General features: G+C 45.7%; 1 protein-coding gene across 7 annotated transcripts in view; it reads right to left on the bottom strand.

Moving 5' to 3' along the window:
• Nucleotides 1–24,481, bottom strand: part of LCP2 (lymphocyte cytosolic protein 2) — a 665,418-nt gene that overhangs the window by 574,989 nt on the left and 65,948 nt on the right. For all 7 annotated transcript variants that reach the window (XM_078653368.1, XM_078653363.1, XM_078653365.1 and 4 more), the window contains exon 3: nt 17,786–17,832. In XM_078653368.1, the coding sequence (XP_078509494.1) occupies nt 17,786–17,832 (47 nt within the window). The remainder of the gene's footprint in view (nt 1–17,785; nt 17,833–24,481) is intronic.

Below are 24,481 nucleotides of genomic sequence, written 5' to 3'. Positions count from 1 at the left end.
GGTTTAATCCATCACCGTTCTTTAGCCCACTCTGCCACCTCAGTTCAGACATGGCCATATGCAAATCAGTCTGACCCTGTGCCTCATGGGAACAGTCCAGCCCGAACTGCCAAGCCATGCCTTCCCTGGACCGGAAACAAGCTTCCGAGGACCGGTTTCTGGCATTACAGCCGTCTTCAGCCCGGCTTGCTTGAATCCAGTGGCAAAGTGAGCAAGGGACTCACGTCTGAGCATACCCTGACACACTTATGGCGGTCAAAGCGGTACAAAAAGGGGTGGTGATGGACGGAGCATCTGAGCCAATCAAACACTCACACCCAGTAAAAAAATCTGAGTTTATTCCATCACCGTTCTTTAGCCCACTCTGCCACCCCAGTTCAGACATGGCCATATGCAAGTCAGTCTGACCCTGTGCCTCATGGGAACAGTCCAGCCCGAACTGCCAAGTCATGCCTTCCCTGCACCGGAAACAAGCTTCCGAGGACCGGTTTCTGGACTGATTTCATATCCATGTCTGAACTGGGGTGGCAGAGTGGGCTAAAGAACGGTGATGGATTAAACCCAGATCTGTGGACTGGGTATGAGTGTTTGATTGGTTCAGATGCTCCGTCCATCACCACCCCCTTTTGTACCGCATATCTTTGATGCAGCATATATGTGTGCTAATTAGAAATACATTCTTGAGAGACGGGCTGGCTATTATAAGCACAACAATGTGAAGCGAGGGCACCTTTCAATCACCTGAGCAAAAATAGCACGTAACTTGAACAGAAACTTCCGGGACGGATCTTCCCGCTCCTTGTGCTTAAGGCTTTCATGCTCCTGTTTGTTTTACCGTGTTAGACTGGGAATCACCACTCGGTACTTTAATATTTGGAGTCCTTGTACTTCAATAATGTTCGCTTATTTGAGGGTGTGGTAAGAAAAGTCAGCTACTTTGCTTCCAAACAAGATCATTTTGGTTTATCTGAGACCTCTTCTGAGAAAGATAGTACTGTTCCTCATATCAGCGTGTTTTAAAAAACAAATGGTGATTTGAAATAGAAGGTAGAAGGGTAGAAGCCAGGGATGCACTGATCTAGACATTTAATATCGGACTTAATGAAGAAAAGATATGTGACGGTATGTGACCGTATAAGGGGTCACTTGTTACCCTAAGGTTTATAGTTTGCATTTAAGCATGTCTTTATTGCTGATGACAGCTTGACAGTTCCTGCTTTCCTCTTTTAATTTTGTATTTGCCTGGGCCATCAAATTCTGTGCACCATCTACAAACATTGGGGTCATCGAATGTTATGACTTTTTTCTTAGATGCCATTTGTAAAGGGCAGTCTTTCATTTGTTTGTGGCCTTTTGCCATTACCTCAATGTGAAATATAAATCTGAAGCACAGTGGTAGAAAATGTTAACCTTGCTGAGATAAAGATGTCAATGTCCAGTTCTATTAAGCCAGAACATCTACCAGGTCCTAAAAGTCTCCTTTTCTAGGCAGTAATAAGTGTTGAAACTTCTCAAGGAACATAAGAATGAATGAGAGAGCTCAGAGATTTATAAGATGTGCCCTGTCAGATATTAACTCACCACATAAAGATAATGGCACCAACACGTACAAGTAAAATACTGACTTTTCTGGGTGCTGCATTCTTTGACACTTTCCTTGCCTCTCCTTTTCTGTACAAATGAAAGTCCTTGCATGCTGTTGAGATTAGGTTTACTATCTTTTTAAAAGAGTTTGGTGTTGGATCTGTAGCACAAACTCAGGCTTGCAGCACCAGAACGTCACTTTTTTGATGTTCCAGTGGCACAATGTGCCCCAGCATATTTACAAGGCCACGTAAAGTGGCTTTACGTGGCCTTTCATATCCTTGTGTGTCAAATTCATGCAGAAAACTGTGTGAAAGGGGTGTTCCATGGGTGTTGCTGTGGGTGTTCGCACGCAACAACCTTGGAATCTGACACATTCCCAGATTTACGAGAAATAGTAAACCTGGGAATGGTTCACCCAGGGGTGGCGTTAGGGAGGCGCAATGAGGAGAAATATTTTGATTTCTCCTCGTTTTTCCCGTTTTCTAGGAGTACTGCATTCTGCAGCACACATAGAAAGAGGAAATCTCTGAATTTATTTTGTGCAGGAAGGTGTCCCTTTCTACACAAAATCAATCAGCCCTGCCCCGCAGGCCCTATTGTACTATGGTGCAAGGGTGCCTGTCTTGACGCATGGCGGGTCATTGTGCTCCGGGGCTGGGAAAAATGGACAGGGATGCACCGTATCACACAGATCCGGCACATTCCTGCCTTTTTGTTTTGATGTAGGGCAGCGCAGCAAGATTTCTTGTGGAGCTGCCCTATACCATAACCTCATAAATTAGGCCCTGAATGCTTTGGTATTTTGCAAGGCAATACCTATGTTGTAAGGTATTTTCTTGTCTTCCTCCTTTCCACCCTGTCTTCCCTCTTTGTTCAGTCTGGGAACATTTGGAATGTTGAATGATGTCACAGAATGTGGAGTGACTCATGTATGTCAGTTGACTCCTGGCTGAGCTGAAGGAAGCAGCTCCTGGTGGGGCCTTCTTATCAACCTACTTCTTGGCCTACCTACTACCCTGGCTACCTACTTCTTCACCTCTGTAACTATGCATCCAATAAACTACATCTTGGAACTACTACCTGGACTCCTGTGCGGTATTTACTTTCAACAACCTTCAAAAGAAGAAACTCAAGGTGGAAGCCTAAGCCCTGACTTCACAATTTTAAGCCTTTACGAGCTACCTCAGAAAGAAAGAAAGGGGCAGGTATCCCACAGGGCCACATATGCACGTTTAGCACGTGAAATGTAGATCTTTCTACAATTCAATGTGCAGAGGAATATATATGGCTCTGAGGCAGAGCGTTTGCATTGATGACATGTTGGGACAGAAACAAGCATATCACTAGAAAGGAGGGTTATATACATACAGAGAGAGATTTCTTGCAGTTTAAAAGTTTTAAATGTTGCTGATTAGCGTCTGTTTGATCCAGGTGGAACTTTATTTAACTAGTAAGACTTCCAAATGACAAATATAGCTCAATATTCAAAGATCCCTTTGCCGCCATTGACTAAAGTTGGAAACATTTATTAGTCAACCTGACTTTCCACAAAGGATTGTTTGTGTCAGTAACTCCTGCTCCAATTTTCTTCTGCAGAGATCTGGTGTATAATTACAGAATTTAGGCCACGCCCTTTAGGGAGTTTCAAATGCACTGGTCAATAACAAAAAGAGGGTCCCTGAATGCAAAAATACTAGGGAGAGGAGGCAGGGAAAAAATTCAAAACCACACGAAACCTCTCCTAGAACATTATATAACTGTAGGTAATATATGCAATAATTTGTATATACCATCATTGTCCCACACAGGAAGAATTATTAGAAAAACATATAGATTTAATATTTGGAATCCATCAGTGAAAAAAGTTTCATATAAAACATTTATATATATACAATGCAAATCAATCAAATAAACACATCATACAGCCCCCAGCCAAACTCAAACATTCAAACATCCTCTCAGTCAGCCACAACGTCATACACCACAACACAAGAACAATACAATAATAACAAAACCAAAATACAAAGGAAACCCAAAACAAGAAATACAAGCAAAAAGGGCGCCGACGGGTGTTTCAGAAAGGACAATTATCCACAGTTCCTTCATCAGGGTGAAAGGGCGAGATTTCGATCGATACCTTATATCTATTGATCCAAACCTCGATCTGGTCGACTGAACCTTTATTGCCTGTCTGTAAGGAAAGGAAGTGCACCCATTTCCAAGTTAGTTCACCCAAGAAAGGACTCTACTCTCAAAGATCACGGACAACTTCTAGTTTTCAAAAGTTTATTGTAAAGATATAATGAGCTGCAAATACAGGCATCTCAGAATGAGATTCACGAGATACACAGGTCCAATTACATACATGTGCTCTCGGAAAGCCCTCAAACGAGCAACAGAAATCACTAACACAAGTTCTAGAAATAGCAAAGCTATCAGCATAGACGCATATCTCTCCTTCATTTAGGTTGGAGGAAAAAACACACAGGTTAGGCGTCCCTACCCTGTTCTAGATGGTATCCCTACTTAACCAAATCCCAACCTAACAAAGGTGTCAGCAGTGAATGACCCCCAAGGGAAGTCACTCACTCTAAGTCTCTTGGTGAAAACCTATAGTTCTCCAGTCATGACCCCTCTCTGCCTACCCATCCACTCTCTTAGGGGTCCTCAGGTCTCTGCTCTAACTCCACCCAGGGGTGCTGTCCCTAATACAAAACAGTCAACAACATTTGAGACGCCCCTTGTGGAACGCCCCTCACGTGGTGCAACTTCTGGCTTTTTCCATGATGCTTTGTCTTGGGCCTCAGACGTTAGAGTTGACCTTGCTTCTCAGATTCTTCTCCGGCCCGCTGATACCCCTTAAACATTCCAAAACCCTCCTCCATGTCTGGGCCGTCTACTGAACAGACCTCTATTCATTCATTTATAATTGGATCCCCCCTTTCCTGTTGCAGACAGATATCAGTAGCCAAGAACCCAACTCTCATATACTTCTAAAAGAAAAAGGCTTGCAACATTTCTCAGCCCAGACATGTACGTGTAAATCAATGCTAAAACATTTCAGGCCTACAATATTTCTCATTATGATTATAGCATTCAACTTCTTCATTTAATTAAAACATGTTAATACTCTTATTCTATTATTAAGTAAACATTTCTATAAATCATGGCCTATTTAATGCAATGGCCAAAAACCTTAAAACAATCTGTGTCGTGAAAAGAACCACCTTCCCTTTCCCTCCAGCTCTGGCCCTGAGGCCTACCACGTCTGCGTTTAACCGCATACCATCTCATGTTTTAGCAGCTTCACGACATGGATTCAAAATAATCACGTCTAATAAAGTCATATAATGTCACACATTTCTGTATTAGTTCCACTTCTACTTAAATCTCTACATTAGCTATACATTTTAGGATATATTTGCAAATACTATTAGCACTCATGGCATTTCTCTTCATGACTTGTGCTTACTACAGGTAAGTGTGATGTACTCATACATTTATCAGTTTGCGCTCTCTCAGTTCCCCCCTTTGATGACCTCTCGGGGTCATCACTAACATTTAAACTGCAGTTATTGCTGGCATTCTCTGCGCTTCCAGAGCTCTCAGGCTCCTGTACTGATTATCTTGTATGGCAGCCAATCTCTGCAGCTGCTCTCTTTGGGCCCTTTCTGCCTTTCTTGCTCTGTACCATTTGAATACCCTCACCAATCCCCACAATATTATCCCACAGATCAATATTATGATGATAGGCTTTAGGATATACCATATAAAGCTTTTTCCTAAGGTGGAAAACCACCCTCCAACTGCACTCATTCCGTGGCCCACCTTTTCCCAGACATTTTCTCTACTCAAGTCTTCGATCTCCTTGTGAATATTAGTTATGTTCTTAATAACTTTCTCAAGGGGTTTTGAAAGGTCTGGAATATAAGTGCAACATTCCTGAACCTTCAAAGCCTTACAGACTCCGCCCTCTTTTGCTAATAGGACATCTAACGCAAGACGATTTTGAAGAACCATAGCCCTTATCGATTGCATCTCTCCTTCTACCAGCATTAAGGACTGAGCAGTGCTGGCAGACAACCTGTCGACAACTGTTGCCAGTCGTCTAATTTTAACATCATTAAGGATTATTCCCAAAAGAGGAAACATAGCTCCAAAGACATCTCCAACCATTTCTGCATCGCCTAAATCTCTCCTTCCCCTCGATGATGTCTGGCCCTCAATGATCAATAAGTCTTGTGCATGATATATTTTGGGGAAGACAATTGCCAAATAACATGATCCATACCAGTTGTCAGGTAGTCTCACGTAAGCATTTCTTCCACATACAAAATACACATTTGGAATCACTTGCATTCCCTTCAGGAAATCCTTAGTGTAGTACTCTAAATTAAAAGCATGTTCACAGTCAACTTCACCCACGTATACATTTTCATAATACGTTTTGGCTCGGTGAAGACATAACTTTCCTCTCTGCGCTTTATCTAAAGCTATTGGACCACTACTACCCTTTCTCTTGTGTGACTTCTCTTCCTCGGTCCAATCTATTTTCCCTTGTCCTGATTTTTTCAAAATCTTTTGTCTCCTGTAACGATCATCCACCTGCCCTATGAACTTTTTCTCGACTTCTGACACCTTACATGTCAGGTTATTTCTACGGGCATGTGAAGTATCTAAGGTAATCCAAGGAATGAAGAACTTGGCCAATCTGTCTTCACTCTTCCAGTAATCCCATTTGTTCATCTGCTTATAATTTGGGACTTCTGGCAACACTGAATCATAATTAGAGAAATAGTATTCAAAACTATCTCTCTCATAAAATATACTAAGCAATAAGCTACATGTAATGCCATATGTCAGCGGGAGGTGATGGTATCTAATACCCTCGTCTACAGATGCCGGCAACTGCATGCAGACATAGCAATCCTTAACCTCCATGGCATCCACGTATTCATACAAGAGTTTAGCATAAGCATTTGACCTAAAGTCTCCTTGGGACTCGTCTACATGTAACCTGCGGGCTTCTGCAGCCAATAACGCTTTCTCTTGAGTGTTTTCCCTTTTCTCACCTGCAACAGTGGGTGTAAGTGTTACTGCAGAACTCGCATCAGTTACCTCTACCTCTTCTGCATGTCCCTTTACATAAGAAATTGTTACCACTAAAGCTATTAATATTATCACTCCTACTATTAGTGTACCTATTATACATTTAGCTCTGCGGTTCGGGGTGCCGGCCTCCATTTCGTCAGACTATATAGTTCTCTCTTTATCTCCGCAAAAAGTTCTTTTCCTCTCGTTCCTTTACAGTCTCTTTTCAATCCTTTTTGTCTTTAAAATCCACACAGCTGGAGGCTGACAACCTTCTTCGCAAAAGTCCTTTAACAGTTCGAAAAGACAACCCTAGCCCTTCTCCATCAACTCAAGGGAAGTTCCCTACAATTCACTGCTTCCTGGGCGCTAGGTAATCTTCTTTTTCTGCTTGCTTTATTTACAAAGTCCTTTAACAATCGACTATCAGATTTGTGGTTGCAGCTTCAATAGCATAGTTCAATATTTCCAAGCGAAGAGTGTGCTCTTCATGTGCTGTTATCGTTGTACCAAAGTCGGGGAATTGCAATTCTGTAAGAAACATGTGTTTTAACTTACTGAGGCGGGGAGGTCTGGGGAGCACGAATGTTAGTGACCCTTCTTGTTCGACACCGGGTACCAACAGCCGTATTTCCACGGTGATAATGGGCTCAGAACTGGACACCACCACCGCTCGGATCCTCCCTGTCTCCGGTTTCACAGACATTTGTCGCCAGATATGTCCACTCAGGTGTGGAGTATCTTCTGTTAGGCACACGCACTCTTCTTGACCTTCTTCGGTCCGGTGCTTCAGCGCCCTGAGCACCTTCTTCTGGGTCTGAGTCTTCTGATATCGGAGGAAGGGTTAACTCTGGAGTTGACCTCAGGCTAGAGCTCCTTCTTTGCGGCCAATTAGCTTCTCCACGTGCCCTTCTACTCCTTCTCCTTCTGGTCTGTTCTCGCTCTCTTTCAGACCTGTCAGGGTCAGACTCGTACTCCCAGCTATTTTCTCCTTCTGTAGCGTCGTCTGTTTCACTGTTGTACTGACCGTCCTCAGCTTGGTCAGACTCGTTCCCTGCTTCCGCTGGCACCTCTACAGCTTGGCTAGCCCCCTCTATGGCTTCTTGGTCCCCAGCTGGACGTCCATCCGAGAGAGGAGCTGTTTCCAGAGGTGCTGGAACCCTTTTCGTATGTGACGCGTGGATCCAATTGGGCAGGCCTCCCACCTTTACAGCTGTGTTGGTGATCAGGATGACCTGGTAGGGCCCACGCCAACGAATATCCAAGCAGCTTCTTCTCACATGTTTCTTCACCAGGACCCAGTCCCCAGGATACAGGTCATGGCAAGGGCCCTGGCACGCTGGAACCTCGGCAGCCTGTACCTGAAGAGACACAGAACGCATTGCGTCAGACAGCCCCTTACAATAGTCCAGGATCATATCATCTGTGATATTTAACAGTGCAGTAGCTGGAATAGATGGCAGCCTCATTGCTCTCCCCATTAACACCTCATGTGGTGACAACCCTGTTCTTCTGTCTGGGGTACTACGAAGGCTCATGAGGACTAATGGCAGGGCATCAGGCCAACTCAGGGTCGTTGAGGAACAGACTTTAGCTATTCTGGACTTGATCGTTCCATTGATCTGTTCCACAATTCCTGAGGCTTCTGGTCGGTAACTGCAATGGAGCTTTTGGTCAATATTTAGCGCAACACAAATCATCTTCACAAGCTCGCTGTTAAAATGTGTTCCCCTATCTGATTCCAAAAAGGCCGGCACCCCGAAACGAGGGATAAGTTCTCTAAGCAGTAACTTAGCCACTGTGAGGGTGTCGCACCTACGTGTAGGATATGCCTCAACCCACCTGGAGAACACACAAACAACCACCAGGACATAGCGAAGGCGGTTGCATCTTGGCATTTCAATGAAATCTATCTGCATTCTATTGAATGGACCTCCAGACCTTCCTATGTGACTTAGTGCAACTGGTGTTCTTTTTCCTACGTTCAGCTGCTGGCAGGTCACACAACGCTGACACACTGCTTCTGCTGCTATTCTAAACTTAGGGTTGTACCAAGTCTGTCTAAACACTCTCAGCATAGCATCTCTCCCTAGGTGTACTGGACCATGTATGAGTCTAGCCATTGGACTCACCATCTCATTGGGCAACACTGCTCTGCCGTCTGCTGAGACCCAAAAATGGGTCTCACCCATTACACATCCTGCCCTTTCCCATGTCTCTTTCTCAGAATCAGGAGCATTTTCTTGCATGGTTGACAGTTCATCCCAAGTATCAACAGTTTCCAGAATCATGGCTAATTCAGTTCTTACATTTATTCCACCCACATCCACCTCTGTGAAAGAGTAACCCTGTTCCGCGCAATACCGTGCAACTTCATCAGCATATCTATTGCCTTTCGAAACAAAGTCCTCATTTTTGGTATGTGCGATGCACTTTACAACTGCGATACTTGCTGGACATTGCAATGCTTCTAACAACAGGCGCACAAACTCTCCATTGCGAATGGGAGAGCCTGAAGAAGTCATGAACCCTCTTTGAGACCATAACTGCCCGTAATCATGAACTACCCCAAACCCGTATTGGCTGTCGGTGTAGATGGTGACTCGAATTTGATTGCCTGCTAAGCAAGCACGTGTCAGGGCAATAATCTCGGCTACCTGAGCGGAGTTTACTCCTTCCAGGCACCCTGCTTCCACAACTCCTTCAATTGTACAAACAGCATACGCTGCTCTCAATTGCCCAACTTCGTCTCTTACACATGAGCCATCGACAAAGAAAATTTCATCTGGGTCAGTCAGTGGCTCATCCACAATGTCGGGTCTGGGTTTGGTGCATAGTTCAGTCACATCGAGACAGTCATGGTCTGTATATTCATCATCATCCTCAATATCATTTGGAAGTGGCATCAAGGTAGCAGGGTTCAAAACAGAGCATCTCTTGAGGGTCACGTTCTCTGCAGCAAGAATAACTTGCTCATAGCGCGTGAGCCTGCTATTGGTCAGATGCTGTGTTTTGGTCCTGGTCATCAACAGTTCAACAGAATGTGGCACGCACACCTCTAACGGGTGCCCCATGACAATATTTTCACATCTCTCAATGCTGACACCCGTTGCAGCAACGGATTTGAGACATCCGGGCAACGCTGCGGCTACTGGGTCTAAAGTAGCCGAGAAATAAGCAACTGGTCTACGGGCATTCCCATGGATTTGGACCAACACAGACAACGCACAACCTTCTCTCTCACAACAGTAAAGAAAAAATTGTTTATTGTAATCAGGCATTCCCAATGCCGGAGCACGACACAGGTCCTCTCGCAACTGTAGGAACGCCATCAAACAGTCTTTGTCCCATGGTACCGGATCACTCACCTCCTTGTGCGTCAGTTTTTGCAAGGGCTTTGCTTTCAGTGAAAAGTTCACGATCCACTGTCGGCAATAACCCACCATCCCTAGGAACATCCTGACCTCTCTCTGGGTCTGAGGCGCATTCATTTTCATGATCGCCTCTATCCTGTCTGGTGACACTTTTCGTTTGCCTTTCTCAATTCTGTGTCCCAAGTACTGCACTTCTGTCAGGCAGTACTGCAATTTTCCCGGGGATACCTTATGCCCATTGGCAGCTAGGTGATTTAACAAAGCAATGGAGTCTTCCCTGCAAGCTTCTTCTGTTTCTGACGCCACAAGGAGGTCGTCTATGTACTGGACCAGAACTGACTTCTGGGGCAGCACTAGACTTTCAAGATTTTTCTTCAAAAGCTGGTTAAAGATCGATGGGCTCTCTGTATACCCCTGAGGGATACGACACCATGTTAGGACGCGATTTTCCAGCTTAAATGCGAAAAGAAAATGGCTATCTTCGTCCAGAGGGATCGAAAAGAAAGCCTGGCAAAGATCGATCACAGTGAACCACTCTGCTTGGAATGGAATCTGAAACAGTATCACTGATGGATTCGGTACCACTGGACAACATGAAACGACTATGTTATTAATCTTTCGAAGGTCCTGCACTATCCGAAATTTCCCATTTGGTTTCTGTAGACCCATAATCGGGGAGTTGCATGGACTACCCACGATTTCTTTCAGTATTCCCTGTTTAATCATGGACTCGATCACGGGTTTTATGCCTGCAATCGTTTCTGGAGTCAATTTATATTGGGGTGTTCTTGGGAACTCAGCATGCGGTTTCACTACAATTTTCACTGGGTCCACCCCTTTGACCAAACCAATCTCTTCCCCAGTGAAATCCCATACTTCTGGTGCCACTGTCTCTCTCAAGTCCCAGGGGAGCTCCTCTACTGTTAAAGTAGGGTACAGTTCCACGCATATTCTAGAGTTTGCAACTTTGAAATCTGCATCATCATCATTGGTCAATACCTCCACTCCCTGAGGTGTACAATATATAGTACAATTCAATTTACACAACAGGTCTCTTCCTAGCAGACACACAGGACTTGAATCGCAAACCACAAACTGGTGCTCATCGCTGTACTTCCCTATTTTCACCTGCACCGGTTCTGTCAATTGGCTGGTTATTCTCCTGTTTGCGACCCCTACCACCTGTATGGTCTCTCCAGACATGGGCAGGTCTGGAACTGCAGCTGATCTGATCGTGGATCTAGTGGCTCCTGTGTCCACCAGAAATGTCGTAGGGCACCCTGCTACTTCTGCTTCCACATAGGGTCCCCTCTGATCTACCTCTAAGGCTGCCCCGAGGGTGCAGTCTTCTCTTTCCACTCTCTGTCCGGTTAATGGGTCCACATAATAGCACTCTTCACCTTCCACAAACAGGGGCATTTGTCTATAGGTCTTACCCATACTCCCTACTCGAGGAGGTTGCGGGAACTGGGCTCGGGGAGGAGCCCCCCCCCCTTTGAGCACCTTTCCTTGGTATGGCGTCGCCCCTCTCATAGGTGCGCTCTGGACCTCTTCCTCCTCTATCTCTTGCTCTCCTATCTCTACATTGTAAGGGCACTCGCGTTTCCAATGCCCCAACTCGTTGCACTGGTGGCACCTAGTCGTTTTCTTCAAGGTAGCTATGTCTATTCTAGGTCTAAAGGTGGAACTCTCCTCATTACCCTTGTTCTGACTGTACTGCTTCTTTCCTCCGGTACCTGTCCCTTGCTGCTGTTGCTGTTGTCCCCCCTTCCCTGCTGCCTGCATCTGTACCACCATCAACTTTTCTTTTAGTTTCTTAGCCTTGGAGTCTATCTCATCACAGCAGTACCTGGCATATCTCAGTATTTCATCTAGGGGTTTAGTTTGCCAACAAATCGAGTGTTGCTGAATCATTAAACTAATATCCGGTCTCAGTCCCAGGACGAACTTGGACACAAATTGCCCTATGTCTTTTGGATCCATTACATCCAAGCCGCTATACTGTTTAAACGCCTTCAGCAATCTCTCGTAATATTCATGAACTGTCTCTTTGGGTTCCTGTCTTGTTCGGTCTATTCTGACCCAATCTATGTCTTGCATTGGCACCTTCTCTTTCAGCCAAGTCATCACTCTCTCGTATTTTGCCATCACAATCTCGGACGGCCCATTAGTCTTGGCATCTCTTTCTGGCTCCGTTATGGGCCACTCAGCGCTAACCTTGCATGCTGTCCACAGGTCGCCTGGTACTACAATGTCAAACAGCGTGTTCAGATCTATCCAAAGGACCTTTGAGATTTTTACAAATCTCTCCACTTGCTTGTACCACTCCACTGGGCTCTCTCGTAACTTGGGGAAAGAGGTGGTAAAAGCAGCTAAATCTCCCCTACTCCAAGGGACATGTACATAATTCCCATTTGCAACTTCACGCAAAGGGTAAGCTTCTATTCCCTGCTGTCCTGGTGTCATACCAATCATGCTTCTCCTGCCGGTCCCTTTCTTGGACCACCTCTCTTCCCACTTATCTAGTGCCCTCCATGTCCTTATTCCAGTAATCAGTTCCCTTATGTGTGTTTTCAGCCCAATCGTTCTCCTCTCATCTAGGTCTCGATCTGAGTAATGTAGCCTGTGGTTACCCTGTAATGCCTTGGTTCTTGACAAGTCCACCATATATTTGCCTGCTAGTTCGACTAACTTCTCATGGACTGCTCTCGCTTTTCGAGTAATGTCCTTTGCCATATACAGTATTTCATCCTGTTCATACATTTCCATTCTTTCTAAAGGCAGGGTACCATCTACCATGTCATCCAGATCTGACCTTAAACTGGAGACATCGAGTCTTTTGGCTTTTATCTCAGCTCGCAATATGTCTTTCGAAGGGGGCTCACTGGTCTCCCTACCATCCCAACTTCGAGCTCTGCGTTTGGGCTCGGGAGAGTTAATGGGTGGTCTCCCTCGCTCCCATCTCTCCAGGTCCCATGCTCGGCCATCCGATCTAGGAAGGTGATGGAACACGGGCCTGTTACCCCCACTCTCTCTCTGCCCACTCTCTTCTTCTTCTCTCCTCTCACCGCACATCTCTCTGTTATTTTCCCTCTGGTCGCTACACTCCCTTTGCCTCGTATCGCTCAGTATCCGATACGATCCTTCCTGGTTCCCCATATTCCCTGGGCTGCGCTCCTTGCCGTCATCACAGGGACTATGGTGCGACCTCTCACAACTCCCATTCAGTTCTCTGGTGCCGGGCACACAGTGTGGACATTTAAAGCTGTTTCTGTACTCTTGTGCTCTCCTCTCCCCTTCACTGAGTGTTGGGCGCGCCACCCCTTCACTCCCGGGGCCCCCGTTTTCCAGGTCTGTTCTACCTCCACTCCGGGCCCAATGGGTGACTCCCCTACTCCCTCTACAGTCCCACTCCGGGCTACTCTCCCCAGCCCCGCAGTGAGTCCGTGCTCTGCTGTCCTGACTTTCCCTTTCTGCTTCTGCAGCATTGATGCACTTTTGAGCCTTCACTGCCTCGTCCCACTGCTTCATGTACTCATTTAGCTCTTGAAAGGATTTTCGTCCCGATCCCCTCAGATCCATTGGCCATCTAGGGCCCCCAGGATCTCCTCCCGGGTCCCCTGCTGTGTGCATCGGTGTACTCCATTCTCTGGGTATCGGCATCTGACTTGGGGAATTAGTGGTATCGTTCCTCCTAGCCTTCTCTGCTCTTTCTCTGTCTTTCCGTACCCGTTCTTCCCCTCTTGCTCTTTCTTGGTCATATATCGATATTATAGGACCTATGGTAACAGGTACTTGTAGTGCATCTGGTAATGGGTAGGATGTGGCACTTTCCGTTTCCGGCGCTCTTTGTACCACAAACCTACCGACCACCTGCTGCACCTGACTAGGCTGGAACAGCTCTTTCTTTGGCTCAGGATCCCACTGTGAACTGGGAAGCGGTCTATGCTCTCCTGCAATGCCCCCCTTTTCTCCTTCCGTATTCTCGACCTCTCCCCCTGCTTTATTATATGGGGGTGGCCTGTCTGTCAATAATCTGTTTATCAGGCTATCCTCTGTTTCGCTCTCATCATCTTCTTCTAGGGGGCTTTTATTTACTGGCGCCTCTAACACTGGGTACAGTTTATTTATTTCCAAATTATGCACTCTCCATCTTTTAGCATCTGCATCCCACCTGGCATCCTGTACTGCCCTTACCGATCGTTTCACCCTTTCTTGTCGTCTGTTCATATTCTTTTCATGCGCTGCCCTAATCCATGCTTCAAGAGCTTCAACTGGGTTGGTCTAGGCAAGGGTCTAATTGAGGTCATGACTGATTTTAATCGATGTAACACCTCTAATCTGAACGTCCCGTACTTCGGGAACGTCAGTTCCTCGTTTCCTTCAGTAATCTTACTCCACTCTGATATCCAAAGGATCGTATGCAACCCAACATTTACTGCCATGTAACGAGCTGGCGTACCCTCCGGCGGGGCTTCTTCCCCTTCATACGATCCTCCCTTCTCTTTCTTAAACAGCGCTTTCAACCATTTAAAACACTTCATAATTATGCGCACAAAATCCAGCCTCGCTACTCTGTTTACTTCCTGATGACAATCCACCAATCCTATCGCGGCTTTGCTAGCTTGGCCTATCACAGCGCGGTCTTTCTCCTGTCGGCCAATCACGTCGCGACCCTGTGTGACGTGTTCGCTAGCTGGCCTATCACAGCGCGGTCTTTCTCCGGTCAGCCAATCACTGCGCGACACCACCTGACGTCTCTTTTCTCCGCTTCGCAGCAGCACCCCTCCTTTCTCAACTCGTCTCCCGGTTATGCATGCGTCCCATTCATACACCGAAAAATGACTACTTCCGACCAAGCGGTCACTTCTCTCGACTGTACGTCCACAGTCTATCTGTAATTGTCAACACAACTGACGAGATGTCTTATCGTCTCTCTGATAGGTTGCTTACACACACAGTAACTTCCGACCAGCGTCCGTTACTCACGCACTCACTCTTACGTTCCCCCTATCTCGGTCTCTTGGGTGATCAATGGTACCTCATGACCCCCTTCACACTAGTTGACAATTACTCTGGGTGTCCGATACACCCGAACCACTTAAGCTCTCCTTGAACTTAAGATTTCCACCGGTTGCGCGCGCTCACAACCTGTTCCACAGTCACTCTACAGACATTCAGCTCCGCCAGACATTACAACATAGATACAATACAAAACACCGCAATCTAACACGCATAACCCTTTATACTCACTCTCGACCGATACTGCTGCTTTTTCCTGTCTCACGTCATCCGGATCTTCTCCAGCGGGCTGTTCTTCCAATCATCGATCTCTAGGGGCCTTGGGGTAAGCTAACCTGGCCTAGGTCACCGTCCTCAAGAAGGCAACCATCCTCTATAGCTACCAACTGAAAGGGCGAGATTTCGATCGATACCTTATATCTATTGATCCAAACCTCGATCTGGTCGACTGAACCTTTATTGCCTGTCTGTAAGGAAAGGAAGTGCACCCATTTCCAAGTTAGTTCACCCAAGAAAGGACTCTACTCTCAAAGATCACGGACAACTTCTAGTTTTCAAAAGTTTATTGTAAAGATATAATGAGCTGCAAATACAGGCATCTCAGAATGAGATTCACGAGATACACAGGTCCAATTACATACATGTGCTCTCGGAAAGCCCTCAAACGAGCAACAGAAATCACTAACACAAGTTCTAGAAATAGCAAAGCTATCAGCATAGACGCATATCTCTCCTTCATTTAGGTTGGAGGAAAAAACACACAGGTTAGGCGTCCCTACCCTGTTCTAGATGGTATCCCTACTTAACCAAATCCCAACCTAACAAAGGTGTCAGCAGTGAATGACCCCCAAGGGAAGTCACTCACTCTAAGTCTCTTGGTGAAAACCTATAGTTCTCCAGTCATGACCCCTCTCTGCCTACCCATCCACTCTCTTAGGGGTCCTCAGGTCTCTGCTCTAACTCCACCCAGGGGTGCTGTCCCTAATACAAAACAGTCAACAACATTTGAGACGCCCCTTGTGGAACGCCCCTCACGTGGTGCAACTTCTGGCTTTTTCCATGATGCTTTGTCTTGGGCCTCAGACGTTAGAGTTGACCTTGCTTCTCAGATTCTTCTCCGGCCCGCTGATACCCCTTAAACATTCCAAAACCCTCCTCCATGTCTGGGCCGTCTACTGAACAGACCTCTATTCATTCATTTATAATTGGATCCCCCCTTTCCTGTTGCAGACAGATATCAGTAGCCAAGAACCCAACTCTCATATACTTCTAAAAGAAAAAGGCTTGCAACATTTCTCAGCCCAGACATGTACGTGTAAATCAATGCTAAAACATTTCAGGCCTACAATATTTCTCATTATGATTATAGCATTCAACTTCTTCATTTAATTAAAACATGTTAATACTCTTATTCTATTATTAAGTAAACATTTCTATAAATCATGGCCTATTTAATGCAATGGCCAAAAACCTTAAAACAATCTGTGTCGTGAAAAGAACCACCTTCCCTTTCCCTCCAGCTCTGGCCCTGAGGCCTACCACGTCTGCGTTTAACCGCATACCATCTCATGTTTTAGCAGCTTCACGACATGGATTCAAAATAATCACGTCTAATAAAGTCATATAATGTCACACATTTCTGTATTAGTTCCACTTCTACTTAAATCTCTACATTAGCTATACATTTTAGGATATATTTGCAAATACTATTAGCACTCATGGCATTTCTCTTCATGACTTGTGCTTACTACAGGTAAGTGTGATGTACTCATACATTTATCAGTTTGCGCTCTCTCAAGGGCACAAGAATATCAATAATATGTAAATAATTTCTTCCAAGTCGAGGATTTCTTGAATTTTCAATAAGTCAGTCCTTTAGAACGAATTATCAAGGGCTATATCTTGACGCTGATAATACCCAGTATATATACACTATCCAAAATTATAGGTTGATCACGCCAATTCTTAGGTATAGCCGATCGCTATACGATAACCAAAAGACCGTGCACTCAAGAACAAACTCAAGTGCGCACAGAGGACGCCAATTATTTCCAAAAAAGCTGGTCTGTAATAGTGGTCGGGCAAGCTATGAGCAACCACGGTGCTCTAAGAATACATCCTGGGGGTGGGGGGGGGCAAAACAAAGTACAATGCACAATAAACGAGTGCCCTCCGAGTTATCCAAATGGTCCTAAGTAGTCAGGAACAGGGGAGTTCCTTGCAATCAGATACGGGGGCTGTAAAACCAGCGCAAAGTGCCGGTATAAATACCCGGCGCGGCAACACGTCTCTCTGTACTCCGCCGTTTCAAATGCACTGCCCATAGAGTGTGATGGATCCAAACTAGGATTATGGAAGTGAAAGCAGTTGGAATTTTGACCATATATACTCTATTGGCAAATAATTGTGTGGCATTGTCATTCGAATGTGGTCAAGCATCCTAACAGTGCCAGAAAATATGACTTAATAGCATTGATAGAATTGGCAAATGAAGTCCTGGGCCATTGCAAAGTGAGTTTAACCATCTTTTCACATGTAACCGTCTTTTTAGTAAAAATCTTCGAAAGAGGTAATATATGTAAAAGTAGGTCCCAACCTTGTTGAGCTCTGGTGAATGATTAACCAATATTTTTACGCAGGATAAATGGATATTTTTCCAAACGACCACACTGATGAGGTAGTACAGAAGGGTAATAGCAAAGCATACTCACGGTACTCGCAGTTTAGGAAACTTCTGGATATCACTTTCAGACATGCTCTGAAACAAAGAATAGATCTTTAAGTATGTAGCGACCCAATGCATTCATTGCTAGGTATTTAGAGAGGACCATATCTAACAGTTATGTATTTTCTGTAAAACACGCAGATAAATGGATTAAGACCTACAAACTTCTTAAACATTTTAAATTTTGTGGACTAGTTCCATGAAAGTCCTTCACATGTTAAAAAGACAACACATTTCTGCTCTCTAAATACCAATTTATAATTTGAATAGGGAGAACTGCATACAGCTTTCTGGGCAACACTCCATGTCCCTCAGTAATTGAAAAGAAGAGACAGCGATAAATCAGCATGCGACCTTCTTGTGATTTAAATAAAACATCTGCCACTAGGGTGTAAGGAAAGCGAACAAAATGAATTTCTACACCTGAAGGAGGCAAAATAGCACTGAAAGCAAACAGCTTCAATTGTTCGCTTTCTGTGGACTGGGGTAGGATGTGCATGTAAGCAGGAGTAAACCGCCTGCTAAACTTTTTTTAAAATATGTTCACAAAAAATTAACTCCAGCCCTTGCCACTTTTAGGTAGATTCCTGAGCCAGAGCGCAAGCGCTGCTCTGAGATTGATCTGTAGTAGTAGAGTACGAGGGAGAAGCCACGCCTACTCCAGCACCTACTTTTTATTGGCTTGTGTCTTTGTCCTTTCAAAATGCTGCCTTCCATTTGGTTTATAGGCTGGTAGTCCCTCCTTATGACGGCCATGTAGTCATTTGTATCCTTCCAAGATTACTGGCCACTTTACTTCTAGTGTTGCATGAGCACTCTTTCTCCCCGTGCCTTCTCCCCTTCCCACTGTCTGTGCCTTCTCTCCCCTCTCCCGTTGCTCGTGCCTACTCGCCCCCTGCCCCCAGCCACTCGATCGCCCGCACTCATGTTTGCAATGCAATAGGTCTCTTGTAAATGCAAGTCCTATTGCATTGCAAATGCTTGTTTCTATTATAACGAGGTGAATGCTGGGTGGGATTGTACCTCACGAGTAGTCCAACCGTTGCCATAGGATAAATGAGTCTACAATTTGTGACCCGTCAATCATTTTAGATGTAATCCTTACGCTACCTAAAGACGTGGGAGGAAGAGGTAATTCTGGACTCAGCGCCTTAAACGACAACGGTAGATTACAGTCGCTGGGAACTTAAAGCACCAACCCATTGCAGGATGCCTGCCAACGACTGCAAGAGGTGCATGCAGCCAGCAGTTGTGACTGAGCACCAGGCCAGGCATGGGGTGTGCCAGCTAGCAAACAAAAGGAAAACCGCACACGCGTTTGACAACCACACTCTGGGAACTTACAGGTATGGTTAGAAGAATCTCATAACAACAGTTTCACCGTTATTTTTTTTCACAGTTCTTTTCCTGTAGTTATCTTTGTTCCAGTAGTATCCTGTTGCTCGGCCGCCAATGCTTTCCGAGACCCTCCCAAAATCCCTAAATACTTGTATTCTGGAGTGCTGCTGCTTCACTTCCTTATTAGGTTGCTGGCGCTATTCTTTGTCTTGTTCCCGAGTTCTGGTGAAGCTGCCCTTGCGGCACGCCCCCTCCTCACTGCCGTCTGCCTCAGCATCCCTTCCCCTCCTCCCTCCACACATCCAGCCGGTGGCATGGGGTCACCCTGCCTCAGCCTCCTCTGCAGCCCTCAGCCAATCGCGCTGAGCTCCTTGCCCATGTAAAGAGCACCCATACTTCTGGATAGGAAACCAGGGCACTGCACAGAAAGTTTCCCTACCTAAAATGCAGCTGTGTGGGGGCACAGCAGCTTATCTCCTCCCCGCCGTGTCACAGTAGGAGGACCAACCAAGGCCAGGCCGAAGGCTCGCTGGAGTCACTGGTCACAATAAATTATGTTATATGGTATTTTGGGTTATAGTATGTCATGAGATGGGCTGGTACATTACGTTAGGGTCATTTAAGGTATGGTATATTAGGGTAAATTATGGTGTGCTATGATATTATACAGTATAGGTTGGTACTGTATGTATTTTGTGTTATGTTATTATATGGAGTTATATCATACGCTATATGGTACCAGTTTGTCATGGTATGTGGTGAGTATGGACGATATATCATGGTACAGATTAGTATGACAGCTTATGGTGTATTATGATACTGCCTGGTATTGTGTGTTATTATGCAGTATGATGCAGCACTGTATATTACAGTAAGTTATGTTATGGCTTGATATGGTATGTTATGGTAGAGTTAGGTTCCTCATGGTTCACTATGTTGTTGAATACTATTGTGTGTTATGGTATAGTATGCACTGCTTCCCATGTTCCTAAAGGACCTCAAGACCTGATTCTTCGATGGTATGCAGTAAACCTGCCGGGCCGGAGGAACCACCCTGGACCCCCCTTCTCACTCAGTGCCTTGGGACCCGTTCCGGGTGAGTAGCCTGTGCTTTACAAATGTTTGATTGATTGATTGATTAAGCAGAGTAGAGTATATTATGGTATTATATGTTGAGTTCTGTTACAACCATGTGCGTTGCATGTGCATGGATTTTTGGCTGTCCCCTACTGCAGCCCATGTACGATGCGTACACCCATCGTACATGGGGTACGGTGCGTACACCCATCGTACATGGGGTACAGTGCGTACACCCATCGTACATGGGGTATGGTGCGTACACCCATCATACATGGGGTACGGTGCGTACACCCCATGATCGCAGGGTTACGCACCATACCCCTGCGATCATGGGGGTACGGACCGTACGGTGTGTATGTGTTTGTTTGCTTTTCCGTACGACTCGCCCTTACCTGACGTGGACCGTACGAATCGTGTCCTCATACCCTGGTCCGGATCGTACTCGTCGGGTCGTACGGCATGTGTACGAGTCGTACAGCATGTGTACGAGTCGTACGGTTCACGGTTTCAGCCTTGAAATACGTACGGATTGCGACGATTCGGACAGATTCACGGAATACGGATCGTACTAAGCGACTCAGACAGACGGGTATGATTTGTACAGCGAGGGCTCCGGATACAAATCGTACGGACGTTTTTTTCCCGAATCGGAATCGACCCCTTGGTGTTTGTTTCATGAAATGAAGAACTATATAAATGGAACTTTAACCTGACACAGAACCAGAAAAGCTCTCTCTTTGTGCCCAGATAACACCTGTTGGGGAGTTGTTTATATTGTAACTAGAATAAACCTGAAAATATTGGTAATACACTAACTTAAAATGCACTACAGACTCAAAATCCAAATACTTGTTATTCAATTTAAGGATCACAGAAGAAGTGACTGAAATCTAATTTCATATTGGATTAAACTGCATTACAAATTCAGACATGACGTGAACTTATTTCGACCCATTATTCAAGAATATCAGGTTCCACGAGTTTTAAACACATTTACCCAAGAAATAGTTCTATTAGTTAGAATGTATTATATTTTTATTTGCGAAATCAAGAGAGAGAGAGAGGACCAAATAGCTAGTCCTTATCCCCGGGGTAATATGTAAATTAATCAAAAAGAGACTAGCTCATGTTTATATTAGGCTACAAAAAATAAGAAAAGACTCAAGTATGTTTCGTCATCGGTTGGGAACACCTGGTGATTGTGTTCAAAAAGCCCTCACCCACCAACCTAGTTGGTGGCATGCTTCATAATCGGGCCCACCCAGTGACACCTAGCGTGCCCCGGGTGTGCTTCGACGCCTGATTACAGCGGAGCTGGTATGTTGCTGAGTGTGCAGTGAAGATAGTAAAGAAAGTGATGTTTAAAACGGCTTGGCGGGGGTCCCAGTACCCGAGGGTAGGATTAAACTTTAATACCTGGGCCTCCGTCAGCGGTTAAAAAATAAGGCTGGAGGATGTTAGAGGCGAGTTACGACCTCCCACATCCAATGGGTCAACATGTTTCAGCCAGTGCCTTATGTCTATGCTGGCTTTCTTCAGGACCTAAAATAAAAGGGTGAGTGTAAGTAAACTAGTGGGTGTGTGATACAGACTATGTGTCTACACGCCCTAAAGTGTTTATCTATGTGTGAGAGGGGGGATTCCCTTCTCAAGACCACCTGTACACGTAACATGTATGGACAAAGACAAAACATACAGGAAAAAAGGGGGTTGAGTCACTCAGATGTATGAGGTTTGGGCACATCTGATTGCCGTCACTATAGCGGTATACGTGTAGGCTCTAGGCGACTAAGGTGTAATGGTATTGGTGGTACCATTAAGTGAGGATCGCACAAATAACTCGAGGGTGAGGTGGCTAAAAGACGGTAATCACATACATAGTGCATATGTGTAGAGTGGCGCAAGAGAGCATTCTTACGCTAGTTTTTGCTCAGTCTGACCTCATGGTTGGGAGGTGGCAAGGGCTTGACCCTAAGGGGAACAATCAATTGGCCACACTGATTAGAGAGACCTGTAGAAGGAGAAAAAGAGCTTACCAGGAGTGGTGGTGGTTGTTTCCCATACTCACAGCTTTACTGGACCGAGCCTTCTTTGGACCTGTAGTGCCTCCTTCGCATACCGGTGAAGAATGGCAGTTTTCCCCGGTTCTTAAATACCCTGGTTAATTGGATAACCATGTGCACCTGCAGATTTTGGAGGCAAGAGTGGAAAGACTCGGATAGCCGAGTCATGTTGCTGGAGGAGAGTATTGGCGCAGTTAGAGTGCGTACGCGCTATCGTTAGGGCGCGTTGTGCGCATGCGTGAGTCTAGGCGTGTCCTCCTCCGAGGAGAGCCTGACGAGAGCTGGCAGTACGGTGTGCGCGCATGTATAGTGTGACCGGGTGTGGTCTGCGCATGCGCGGGTCGGTAGTGACTCCGACGCGTATGCACAGGACGGTTGTCCTCATCGTCTGTGCCAGTTCAGAGTGTGGATTGCAGGAGTCACTGCGAGTGGGGCCAATGGGATATAATAATCACTAATGGTGTGTGGAACCTTAAATAAAGTTGGGGGACAATCTAAAAACATATATATGCTCAGTACTGTAAGGCTCAACCTCGGGGGAGGTGTGTTACCAGGGGACAGGTAACCAGTTCACAGTTCAATGGGATATGACAATGGGAGTAAGTCAATGATAGGTCAGAGAGTTCCACGGGATGGCATCATTTAACCCCTGGGTAGCTGTGGAAAGGCGATAAATCCATTGCTGTTCTGCATGCAGCAGTTTCTTGTCATTGTCCATAGTGCCTTCAGGCACCTGTTCTATGACCGTCCAGGTTAGGTCATTGGGTGTGTGACATTGAGTAATGAAGTGGCTGGTCATTCTGCTGATGTTCTTTTTGCATCTTATGGTGCTTCGATGTTCTGTTATTCTCGTTTTTATTTTACGGGTGGTCATTCCAACATATCGGAGACCACACGTGCATGTGATGAGGTATATTAGGTTTCGGGAGTTGCAGTTAGTGTGGCTATGTTGAGTCCACACCTTGTTAGGCTCCAGGTCCAGGGTTTTGGTGTGTGTGGTGAGGTGACACACACTGCAGTCATTGCAAGGATAATGTCCGGCAACTTTGGGGAGGCCCCATGCATTCAAAATGGTGTTGGTGGGGGCTTGGGGTGGTTGTTTAGGGCGAGTATTGACCAAGCGGTGTTTGAGATTGTTGCATCATTTGTATGCAAATCTAGGAGTTTCCCATTTCCTCTGTCCTGAGTTGATGATTTTCCAGTGTTTTTTGATAATTTTTGACACTTCATTGGATGCTGTGTTATAGGTCGTCACACAGGTGATGGGTTGGTTCTCTTGGTCTTTAATGACAGTCTCAAGTAGGGCTTCCCGATTCTGGTTTCTCTCCCTCTTCTGGGTTTTTTTAATAATGGACTTGGGGTAGCCACGTTGTTCCAACTTGTCTGCCAGTTCCGCGGATTGCTTCTTGTAATCCGATATGTAGGAGCAGTTTCTGCGTATGCGCAGGAATTGTCCGTAGGGTAGGTTCTCTCGGAGTGGGCGGGGGTGAAAGCTTGTGAAGTCAAGCAGTGAATTTCTCGCAGTTGGTTTGTAGTAGGTTGTTGTTACTAAGGTGCCATCCTTAACAGTGATGTCCAGGTCTAGGAAGGGGAGGTGGCTGTTACTGGCCGAGCTGGTGAATTTAAGATAAGGGTCCCTCTTGTTTAGCCAGGTCATAAAATGGTCCAGGTCTGCATGGGATCCCTGCCAGACCACCAGAATGTCATCTATGTACCTCCGCCAGCTCAGAATATGATTGATGTAGGGGTTTGTGTCTGTTGCTATGTAGGACTCTTCAAAATGATGGACGTACAAACCCGCTACGCTCGGGGCGAAAGCACTGCCCATAGACGTCTCATTTGTCTGTAGGTAGAGAGTCCCGTCAAACTCAAAGTAGTTTTCTTTGAGCGCTAGGGTGGCGCAGGCCATCACAAAGGCTCTTGGGGTGTGGTAATCCCAGGGAGCTGCCATAAGGATATCATGGAGTACCGTGAGAGTGGCATCTTGTGGGAGGCTGGTATACAGACTCTCCACGTCCAAGCCTACCAATAGTTGTGTGGCAGGGTCAAACTCTTTGTTATTTAGAACCTGTAAGAGGTGCTTGGTGTCTTTGATGTACGTCGGTGTCAATTGTACTAAGGGGTTCAAGAAGAAGTCACAGTAACGTGACAGTGGTTCCAATAGGGAGTTTACGCCCGATACGATTGGTCTGCCAGGGGGG

Source organism: Lissotriton helveticus, chromosome 7 (assembly GCF_964261635.1).
Source record: "Lissotriton helveticus chromosome 7, aLisHel1.1, whole genome shotgun sequence".
Classification (NCBI taxonomy): domain Eukaryota; kingdom Metazoa; phylum Chordata; class Amphibia; order Caudata; family Salamandridae; genus Lissotriton; species Lissotriton helveticus.
The sequence above is the reverse complement of the archived record's forward strand: the minus strand, read 5'-3'. Positions and strand labels throughout refer to the sequence as shown.